This window comes from Pseudoliparis swirei, chromosome 19, assembly GCF_029220125.1.
Source record: "Pseudoliparis swirei isolate HS2019 ecotype Mariana Trench chromosome 19, NWPU_hadal_v1, whole genome shotgun sequence".
Classification (NCBI taxonomy): Eukaryota; Metazoa; Chordata; class Actinopteri; order Perciformes; family Liparidae; genus Pseudoliparis; species Pseudoliparis swirei.
Genome location: NC_079406.1, coordinates 15,541,329 through 15,553,148, shown reverse-complemented (window position 1 = coordinate 15,553,148; position 11,820 = coordinate 15,541,329). Strand labels below are relative to the sequence as shown.

The following is an 11,820-nucleotide window of genomic DNA, read 5'->3' as shown; positions in this document are numbered from 1 at the left end:
CCCAATGTGTTTGAGCATCATTGTTTTTCCATGTTAAAGTCTGTCTTGCACTTAACATGCCATACTGCTTTCTAAATACATTTGTATTCATTAATATAATCCTAATATTATATTTGACCCCTTATTGCCCCCAAATGAATCCCATTGACTGAACTTTTCCCCAGCAGTCATTTCGTCTCGTCATGTAAAATAATCTAATGCAGTTAATGTTGAAGAAAAACAGCAACAAGCGCGTGTTTTCATTACGTTTATGAGCCACAGTAAAGAAAACAGGAGTGACATCTTAAGTTAAAACATCATCGCTCAGGGAATTCAAATGTTCAATATTTGTAATCTCTGCACAGCAGAGAACAAGGAAAGAGAAACAGAAAGAGGAGAAAAAGATGGCCGAACAGCAACGGCAGAGATAAACTTCTACGCTTTTTATAGATTAAGGAATAAAGATATGATTTAGTGTCTTTTCTTTTCACATATTTTTGATATATTAAATTATGAAAGCTTGACAGCAAAGGAAACCGTGACATGTAACTCGTCTCCCACAGACGAAGCAATGACAGTTCAACAAGGACACTGTGAAATGCTGATGATTTTGGGTACAAATATTTGATCTGTACATACGTGGTTCAGCACACCCAGTGTTTGTACAATGAACAAACTAATTAGAAATGACTTGGTTAAGAGACGGTGTATATGTGCAGCTAAAATCAGATGAAACGCTCAACTGATCATATCTGAGGAACTTTTAATCGTGTTTTTCCATCGTTAGTGTTATGCAGTAAATGTGTTTCTCCCCATTGTCAAGGGGCTTTCACAACCGGTTTAAACAAACTCAGGTTTCTTTGCTCGGTTCTTTGAACTGGTGTGAAAACTGTCAATCTGGTGCAGAGCAAACCACCAAACCGAGACTGCTTGAAAAGGGGGGTCTCGGTCCGCTTCCAAGCAGTTTGTTTGTGGTGTGCTTGTGTGCTTATAGTTAGAGTTATGACATATTTTGGCTCAAAAGCTATTAGAATGCAAACTCACACACTCTCATGACCAGATCTACAAATTCTGAAGTATGTGTTCACCCTCTTACAGTGTTAATTAAGAAGAGTGCAATCAATAATGTTCTTTCACTAGTATTATCATAATCATACATCTTATATCCTCCAGGGCTGTTTGCCAGATCTCTACCCCTCCTCCTGTGTCACAGTCTCGATTTCAGTCTCTGAGTTTTGCTCCATCTTAGCGGTCAGGAAGGGGTTAAAGAAGAAGTCAAACCCAAACTGCAGGGCTCTCTGAGCCGTGCGCCTCCAGTCGTGTTCAATCTTGTACTGCCGGCGGATGGGCAAGCGGGCATCGCCGCACGACAGGCAGTGAATGGCTTTCAGCTCAAACACGGGCCATTTGGAGCCTAAGCGGCCCTCCAGGATGGTGCTGAACTCCACCACGCTTCCTGTGTTTAGGTATAAAAGCATGGACTTGAACTCATTACTCGCCCGCAGGACGATGTCCTTCGTCGCATCTTCGTCCTCTATGATCGTCCCGTTCTTGGTCTTCCTCTCCAGCGGCATGCCCATTGTGACTTCAAATTTGTATTGGTCAAAGCGCTTGATGTGACATTCGTGCTTGGCCAGCTTCTTAAGTTTACAGAGGGGATCTTCTGGAGGAGGAGCCGGGGCCGGCTGAGGCCGGGGCTCGGCGGTGATGGTTTCCAACTCCTCACACAAAGGATACGGCTCCCCGTACAGGCAGCGCATCCAGTTCCCCACAAAGACAGGCAGCAGGTTGATAACCGAGTGAGGCCCGTTCTCCATGTCGGTCACACGGACGTATCGGAAGCGTCCGGTCCACGTGACGCGATGTCCTTCGAGATGAGAGCAGAGAATCTGAGTCTGGGCCATGTTGCTCTCTTTCCAGGCTAGAGGGCCGCAGAGGCTGCTGTACTCGGGCCACGTCAGGGTGGAGTTATACACCTTCATGCCTTCGGACCTGAAGACGTACATCCAGCAGAAGAGCACCACCGCACTGAGCCACACCAGGATGAGCTTCACGACGCTGCTCCGGGACAAAGACCGGAACACCACGATGGGGTTGAGGCTGAAGCGAGTCCAAAGCCTCAGCACTACTGGCACGAAGCAAATGATCACGGTGACCACCATCTTGGTCACCTCCAGAGCGAGGAACCAGTGCAGTAACTGGATGAAGAGCATTGCTGCCATGCCGAGTGAGAGTACAGGAAGGGCGAACAAGAAGAGGAAGTAGCCAATGCAGGTGCGGATGAGTCCTATTACAGAGGCGTTTTTAAGGAACACCAAGCTGAGCTCACACCAGGTGAAGCATACCAGGTAGGGCACTAGGCACAGGTAGGTGCCCTTGAAGCCTCTCAGCTGGGCCATACGGAAGAGCAGATAGAAAAGGTGCCCAGATAGCAGACATGGCACCCCCAGGTTCAACACCACGTGGTCCCCGAGAGGCAAAGTGATGAACGTCATCCCGAAGACCCGGAGGAACCAGGGGAGGGAGTCTGGCAGGAGGTTTGTGAGGGAGCACACTCCGGAGAGGACCTCTGTGACGAGGGCCCGACGAGCGAAGAGCTGAGCAGAGGCATGGAGGCTGAGGAAGGCGGTGACGGTGAAGAAGAGAGCGACAGCAGTCAACTCTGAGCAGGGGATCCAGGATTTATCAGCAACAGGGAAAGAGAACACCACAAAGATCACAGAGAACAGGAAGTACCTGTAACACAAAGAGATGGGACGTATTCATTGAGCTGCAGAAGAAACAGGTTAATGAAGTGAAATAAAAACGTAAAGTTTGCTGAAATAAATCAGCCAAAGCAGAAACTGCATGACTATATCTCCAAAGAAATGCTAAACTTGTGGTAAAACGAGTAAAACCTGAACAAAACATTTGCAAACCAACCAGATTAAACGTGTAAAAGGAAAGGATGAAATATAGACGAATTATGTGAACAGAGATGTTCTTACAGATAAGGCTCTAAGTGTGTCCATCCAAAGTTGGTCTCAGCCTGCTCCAGATCCAGACTGGGTTCAAAGTGCGTCAGCAGGTCAGTCATGGCTCGAAAGTTTTCCCACGCTTTGGAATTCTGTAGAAAAATAGGCAAATCATCCTCTGGTAAAAGAAATAAAATAATCAATTCACATTTCAATAAGAAATCAGCTCTATTCAAAGTTTCTTGAAAAGAAGCAATCACCAACCTGAAATACCCGCAGTGTGCAGATGATCATGGAGAAGAACGAGAGGTAGAAAACCAGCAGAGGGATGAGAAAGATGAAGAACTCGATTGTGAGGTTGGAGATGATAAAGAAGAAGATAAGTGCGTTGACGTGGTGCGTGGGAATCAGGGCGCTGAGCCACTGCATGCCGGCCCGCGACGCCCAGTCGATGAGGTGCTCCTTGATCTCCAGCAAGGCGAACAGAGGGAACTTCAGCAACTGGAGAAACCACAAGAAAACAATCGGCTCAACTAGGTCCCAAAATCGGATTACTACTTCGAGAAAAGCCGTATTTAGAGAGCTGTAACAAACATTGATGAGCCACCAGTTTGCTGACAGGAAACACCAATCACATCCTCAAAACGTCTGGGAGCTTCCTACCTTTTGGTGTAAGGGCAATTTATCTGGATTCTTCATCACGACATCATCGTCGTCGTCATCGTCATCATCGTCACCTCCTTCTGTAGCCATGACGGGTGAAGGTGCAACACCTTGAGCATACTTCTTCGTCATCTCAACAAAGTCGTCAAGACCCACTTGGCATCTGGCTACAAAGACGTACAGAGGAGGACACACAGATGTTAACGTACAAGAAAATGTTAATCTGAAAGTTCCTTTTTCTGCTTTTACATCTCTTCAAACTCAAGAATGATACGTAAACTGCCCTTGTATTGTTTTAGGCAAGAGGAAAACATAACAAATTCCACATAGACAATTAGTGAGCACATGCCTTCACTGGTGACCATCGTCTCCAGGACTCTCCTCTGTTTCTTGGCAGAGCTGTTCAGTGGGCCGGGCGACACGGGTTTGCCTATAAATGGAGCAGAGATAGTCCAGGAGGTTAAAAGAATTCTCCTCAACATGCAACTTGTCTGTATTTTTCAGCCTCTTTCGAAAAATCTGTTAATTATCCTTCTATTAAGCAACTAAAAACATAACAACATGTGCACTCCCGTACCTGGCTCCATGTGGACGTGTTCAACGTTCTCTAGCATCTCAGAAACAGCCACCGACTTCTTCCTCTCCGGGTTCAACTTCCAGTACATGAGCAGAGCTGCTTTCCTGACTCCTCTCTCAAAGCGCGTCTCTGAACACAGCTTCTTCACCTCCTCAATGTTCTCCAGAGTGATGCCTGAAGAACACAAAGGGGGATGGACCACTGTTCTCAGCACCAGTTGACGGGTAATCAAACCAACTGATGGCATCAAACCAATGACACTACTTTACTAAGAGTCAACGGGTAGGATGGGGACATTTCGGTACCTTTCCTGGAGGCTAAGCACCGCTGCAGCTGTTTGACGGCGTCCTTGCGTCCTTGTTTAGCAGCCTGGACTAGCCAAGTGACCGCTGTACAGTTGTTCAGCTCTTCATCTCTTTCTTCTCCCACGGCCAGGAAGTAACGTCCCATCTGGGCAGATGCACACAAAGACATTTACATTTACGAGGCAAGCATCGATGTGACTTGTTCGACGCGTGACCTGTCCTTCCCGTTAACATGTCGCTCTTAAAATAACATTCATCATTACTTGGCTGGCCACCGTATGGCCATTACAGTCAATAATCTTTGCAATATGTTGGTGTACACTGACCTTGCACTGTGCTCGAGCATCTCCCGACTTTGCTTTCTCCTCCAAATCCTCAAGACTGACTTCCTCCTCTGGTTCTTCTGAAGGAAACAGAATAAAGTGGATTTCACGAGTCCTCAACACAAAGGTAGAGAATATACAACAGATTCGTAGTAAAACTGTGCCAGATAAAATATTGAACTGCTGACCAAGATGTTTCCATTTTAAGTTAATGTCTACAACTGACACATGATATGAATGTGGAAATGCTTAAACTTCAACTTAAAAGAGTTCAACTATCTTCTATATAGGGGGGCGGCTGTAGCTCAGTGGGGTAAGGGCGTCGTCCTGCAACCCCAAGGTCGTCGGTTTGATCCCCGCTCTCCCCATTAGTTGCAAGTCGAAGTGTCACTGAACCCCCAGTTGCTTCTCGGGCGCATCACTGCAGCCCACTGCTCCTTAAGAACCAAGGATGGGTTAAATGCAGAAAATACATTTTGTTGCCTGTGTACCTGTACTCTGTGCAATGACAATAGATTGAATCCAATCCAATCCAATATAGATGACGATGATGTTTTACTCATCTTTGGTTTTAAAATACTGTCTTCTACATATGGAAACAGTCCAGTTGCATGTGGCATTCAATAAGATGAGAGATCCCATTGCGTCAGATCCTTCCAGAAACAGCGATTGCCGTGACAAGAATGTCCCTCTGAACCCTGTTGCTTTAATTATCGTCTTCTTTTGCTGATGAGTTCTGATCATTTCAAATCCCAGTGCCTCACTCTAGCTGGAGCTCACATGGAAAATGTGTCTGCTTCCAGTAAAGTAAGGTGTCACATTTGTTGTGTCATGGATACTAGGAAAAAGATGGAGGGGGCAACACATGTGCATTACAAGATTCAAAACAGCCACCGACTGTAAGTGATACGTAAAGCAAAAAGAAAATGCAATGGGTTCCGGTAACTTCCATCAGATGCCCGTCAATACTGCTTGTGCATTGCTTACTGCGATCCTCTGCCGAGACCCGAAAATAACAGAAGCTGCTAGCATCCCCGATGAAATTCACACACTGAGACAGTGATGCAACCGTCTCCCATTTATACTTTAATTAGCTACATTATGTTAATGTTAACAGCTAGACACATGGGACAGGGCATGCATTTTTCAGGGTACCGGGCTGTGTAGGAGTCTAAACGGGTCCAAATTGAATGACTGAGGTGTTAGATTTCACTCTTTCCAATAATACTCCATATTTCTATGTCTAGACGCCACTACAAAGTCATACAACAAATAACAAGCGATATTCCCAGAGCAGCAAACATATCTGCTACTATGTGATCCTTCACTGCAGGATTTGGTGAGAGGGAAATAACGACTCAGAGTGGAAATGGTCTGAAAAGGTTTCAGCCGAGTGAGACAGGCTGCTTTACATGTTGAGGTAAATGTCTAATGTTGTCATGGAGACACTACCATAAACACAGCAAACTGGGAGTGTTGGCTGCTGTGATTAGTGGAGAAGAGAAAAGTGAGACAGAAAAGTAAAGAATTATGATTATAAGTGTAAAAGGTCAAAGCTCAGAGATTGATTCTCACCTGATTCAGGTGTGGGAGAAGGCTGCTGAGCCATGGCAGCAGCTCCAGCAACTGGGAATCCAGTCGGGGGAATGCCAGTGGAGGTTGCATTAAGCTGAGATCTGCCCACCTGTGAGGGGCTCCTTATAGGCTGGCGTAGAGGGGAGGCAGGCGGTGTGGACTGGGAGGACGAACGGGAGGAAAGACATGGAGAAGTTCGAGGGGAGGCCGTGGAGGGAGAAGACGAGGGTGTGGTTTGAGGTGTTGGCAGGGTGAGTTTAGGCTGAAGGCGGTCGGAAGTTGGTGCGGTTGTTGTAGAAGCTGAGCCAGAAGAGAAAGGGCCTGGCCTCAGGGTGGAGGAGGGGCTGGGTTTCGGGGTCGCTGGGTTGCCGGTCAAACATGGTTCCATGCTGAAAAACATACCAAACAACTAATTATCAAAAAAATAAACCTCTCGGGTTTAAAGAGTGTGTAGGGAAGTAAATGTTCAAGACTAAACGAATGATGGAAAGGTACAATGTTTGCACTGACACCTGTGGTTAAGTACCAGCTGTTATGAAGGATCATTATATACATCTATATTTAATGAGCAAAAAATGAATGAACAAGATGAGAAAATAGAGTTTTGAATATTTGCTGTAAACTGCAATGACTTACTTAATAATAATCTAACAACTCCAGCTTTAATGTCGTACTAACAGTCACCTCTCAAACATGTGACAACAACAACTGACAGCAGTCATTGGACTAGAGTCGTCTTTGGCTTATCTGACTCGAGCACATGCCAGTATTGATCTGTGCCAGTTTAAAAGTAGGCTACTGTTAGCCTACTTTTTGTATTTTATTTAACGGTTAATATCTTGACAGCTGTCTTGTGCGTGACATTATGTCATGTGCTCTGCAGATTATTTTTTAAGTCAAGTGATCCCTGAGCAGCTATATTGAGAAGGTTAAAGTGCCCCGACTGGACACGTCCTGTTGCGTGTTATGGGGGGACCCCCCTTGGCCAGGGAAAAGGGTCTCTAATCAAACTAGTTCAACCAGTGGAGTGGGCATGCAGACATCTACATGTAGCTGACCGCAGCCAATGCAACGCAGTGTTTATACAGCGACATGCTTTATGTAACCGACAGTGAAAGAGGTGCCGGATCACTAAAATAACGACCATTGGTGGTTGTGTTGCTATGCTAACGTCATCACAGTCCGCTCACCTTTACCACGGTGAAGTCAATCCTCCAGGTGATAAGGACGCGAGTAATAACTCAGTTAATTTACTATTATGTGTCCCAAATCATTGTTCTTTTTCGTTTTAGTAAAAAACAAATGTGCCGGTCAGGTCAGTCCGCTGGTTCTCTGTGGTCAAACTCAAAGCATACACAGTGCACAGTCAAGTCTGTCAGCTACTCCACTGGGAGGTCACGCCCACTTCGTATTCTGCGCGTTGTGATTGGACACAATTGACGACTAACCTTTTAACAATGCGATTTGATTGGTTGTAAAGGGAGCAAGTCGACGTCATTCATTTCAGTCAAGAGCAATCAATTGTCGAACTATATCAGGGATTGTTATTACAGATGAGTTAAAATATAACATAAATAAAAATATGTTTCATTATTTGAGCGTCGTGCTTTTTAATGTCCCTTTGTTGTTACACATCATTATTTATTATGTGTTGTTGTTTTCCATTTGCAACAACGTAATACAATTGTTTTACCAGGAGATGGCAGTACACGACATGTCATTTAATTTACAAATGAGACGCACGCTATGAGTGTGCATTCCGTATATATTGTGAATTCCTATTGTGATATAATATGAATGAAAATATCACAGTGTTTTAGTCAATGCGGTTTGCAATATAAAAACACACCATGGCATTTTAAAACCACGATGTTTTTTGGAATATAGTAAATGCAGAATTTATATTATCAATGGGATAAGGTACTGTAACCTTTACCATTAATGTAATTAGTTTTCTTTAGAATTCACTGTTTGTCTAACATCTATATGAAATGATATAATCTAAACTCCACAGTATGAGAGGATGATCTACAGTACAGGCACACATCCTTTGAGTAAAAACTATGATAACCTGTATCTAAATCTGTGATGTGGGTATCATATTCATTGTCATGATTTACTCTGTGACAACACAATATTGACTTTGACCAAACACAAGAGTTTATAAAGATGCTCTTGAGTAGAGCTTATTGCTCACATGTGCAATGCAAACTGCGATCAGGAACACCGGAAGGAGACAAGGGAAGCAACATTAAAGTTAATAAGAGGGGGAAGGGGTGAGGTTAAAGTTCCAGTCTGGGAATGAGAGTAGAAACCACATTGTGGGAAAAGGGAAAAGGGGCCAGTAATTGCTTAACTGCAGCTGCATTGAAGCAGTTATGTAAATAGTTCTTGATTAGTAGATTAACACAATCCAGTTGAGAGGATAAGCATGACCCTTGCACAGGTTTTGGTCTTTCACATGCACACCTTCAATCTACATTAGGCAATCTGTCTTTTAAATGGGTTTGGACACACGTGCACTCACAGACGAATTTGCCATTTAAATTAGGCAAAGCAGCTCAAACCAGATTGTGTGAGCTTGTTTTCATTCTCTGTATCCCCTCACGGTAATCCTGACCGATTCTAGTGCTCATGTGATGGAGAATTCCCCATTATCTTTATCTAATCTCATATATATTGCCCTTATTATAGTAAAAGGGGTTACATGACACAACAGAATAGAGACTGTTAGTACAAAATGCTCTCAACCTCCTCTTCATCTCCTTTAGCGTTAAGGTAACAGGGCCCTATATTTTCAGTTCAGGCCTCCCCACGGTCTCCCCCGGCATTACCAATGACTCTCACAGGAAGAGAGAACTGAGGAGGAGGAGATGAGCTATGGTCAGTAACTATAGCAACCAGTCATGTGATAACAGACATTGACTGAGGTAAAGATGAGTATTTCCATCACAACAGCAGCCCAGTATTTATTCTGACCGTTGAAGTTTCTGTCTGCAGGGAATGGGATGGAATAGATGTTAGCCAGCTGATACATTGGGTAAATTCCTTCTTATTACACACAGTGTACTTTAAAAATATCAGCTTGTTTATGTTATGAAACTAATATAAGTACAGACAATGTGTTATCATACAATGCTACAGATTCCACTTTGGAATCTCACAAGAAGTTAATCCAACTCTTGTAATGTTGATGCCACTGACTAATCGTCCTAGGTCATGAGCCATCTTTTATATGAGCCTGTTATTATGACCTCTTACATCATTGGCACTTCTTATACTTTTTAAGGGAGGAAAACTCAACTCCTGCCTGTTGCTTATGTCCCTTCATCAGCTGCCAGCCCTCTATGTATTGATCGGAAGCTATTTTGAGGCCTGTGTGGAAAAGAGCACGCAGAAAGAAGAAAATCAACGACAATTAGAAATAATTGTCTGTGGTCTTTAGTCACAACAATGTGTTGTCTTTTGTCTTAAAGGGGATCTCCAGTGATTTACTCACTTAAAGTTTGCTGTAATTGTCAGCTTTGAAAGAGCAGTGGTCAACTTATCCTGTCTTTTAGACCCCATTGTTCAGGCTCCATAAATCCTTGATCCTACATCTCTCAAAATGCAACTTAACAATTTATTTTACTCACCACCAAATGCCCCTGCCTCCTTAGAGCCACAGTCTACAGTAGACTGACAGTCCACTTGAGGTGTATATTGAACTTTAGAATTTATCGAAAGCCTTTTATAAAATTTCAAAACAAATGACAAAAAATGTTTAAGTTAATGTCCTGAAAAGGGCATAGAGTATATTTACATTTAGGGCTACTGGAATTACCATGTAAACTAATACAGCTCTCACTCTCCTTGTTGAGTATGCACTTTCACTGTAGCCATTAAAGAGCTCGCATTATGATTCTGGGTGTAGCCAGTTTGGTGTATTTGGAGGGGGAAATACTGGACTGTGTAATGGAACATTCAACAAAAGCATTTCCATTAAACACCTCATATTTTACCCAGAAGGTCAGGAACATAGAAAAACCTTATTTACTGGGCTTTTTACAAAGCAAAGAAACTTCACTTTACACATCTTGTTATGTTCATGTTATAAATCAAAGATTTTTAGGATGCACTATAGAATATCAGACTGAGATGTTCTGGAACCACATTCTGGAACCTGGATATTCCAGAACCCAAACATTCCGGAACCTAGACATTTCAGAACCCGGATATTACGGAACCCGTAACACAGCAATTCCATAAGTAAACATTCCGTAACACGGATATTACGGAAAAAGACATTCTCGGAATGAAACCCTGGCATTCCAGAACAGAACCCTGGACATTCCAAAACCCGGACTTTCCAGAACTTCCAAAATCAGAACTTTCCAAAACCCCGGCATTCCGAAAACGGAAATCGGACATTTCGGAACCCAGATTTTACGGAACCCAGATATTACGGAACTTGTAACACAGAAAATCCAGAATTAAACATTCCGGAACATGAATATTCTGTGGAAAAAATACATTTTTGGAACCCTGGCATTTCAGAACAGAACCCTGGACAATCCAAAACCCGAACATTCCAAAATCTCCAGAACCTCCAGAATCCGGACATTCCAGAACCTCGGCATTCCGAAACGGATATCGGACATTCCGGAACCAATACGTTCCGGAACCCGAAATACCAGAATCTGGAACACAGACATTCAGGAACATAGACATTCAGGAACCCAGACATTCCAGAACTCAACATTCAACACAGACTCCTCATATTATTCACTGGGTTTAAGAGATGACATAGACTGCTTCTTTCTCCCGATGATGAAATCCACAATTTGGATTCTTGTATAAGTTGACCTTTCATCCTAGTCACGACACCTTCTCTTAGAAAGATGCTTTTCACCCTATACCATCACTTTTACACGTTAATACCACCAATATTAAAACCAAAATCTAACACCTGGGGATGTTTTATAATTTGCAGATGAGTTATCACAAGACCTAATCACAAGGTTATTGTGACATAAAATAAAACAAAGTTGCCGTTATCCTTTTTCTGTGGAGAGAGAGAGAGAAAGAGAGCGAGAGAGTACAAAGTACAAAGACTGCAGACCCCATACTAAACTGCGGAAAACAGTAAAAATACTTCAGGCAAAACCATTAAAAGAAACTCATTACTGCTCTCTGGCGCACATTCCCTCTGAGTCAATCCCTCACCAAAATAAAGCAGGATACACATCCCTCCCTCTCCCCGTCTCTCTCTTTGCCGGCAACCACCATGTTTTTTTCACTTTATCTCTCTGTCTATGTCTGTTTGCTGGCCTCAGCAGGAACCTGAATGGAGCACAGCTTAATACACCAAACGCACCCTAGCTAGTTTTATCTCACACAAAAATGTTACATTCATATGAAGTGCACAAGCGGAAACAACCTGGATAAATGATAATTGGAAAACC

The 11,820-nt window shown here is 43.4% G+C and overlaps 1 protein-coding gene across 1 annotated transcript; it reads right to left on the bottom strand.

Moving 5' to 3' along the window:
- Positions 1 to 234: 234 nt before the first annotated feature.
- Positions 235 to 7,690, bottom strand: wfs1b (Wolfram syndrome 1b (wolframin)). The gene is made up of 10 exons (XM_056440276.1): positions 7,567 to 7,690; positions 6,377 to 6,765; positions 4,805 to 4,881; positions 4,479 to 4,623; positions 4,174 to 4,347; positions 3,946 to 4,026; positions 3,597 to 3,763; positions 3,198 to 3,434; positions 2,967 to 3,085; positions 235 to 2,715 (listed from the first exon to the last, which is right to left on the bottom strand). The coding sequence occupies exons 2-10, from the start codon at positions 6,762 to 6,764 to the stop codon at positions 1,170 to 1,172; spliced, it is 2,934 nt and encodes a 977-aa protein (XP_056296251.1). The 5' UTR covers position 6,765; positions 7,567 to 7,690; the 3' UTR covers positions 235 to 1,169.
- Positions 7,691 to 11,820: the final 4,130 nt, after the last annotated feature.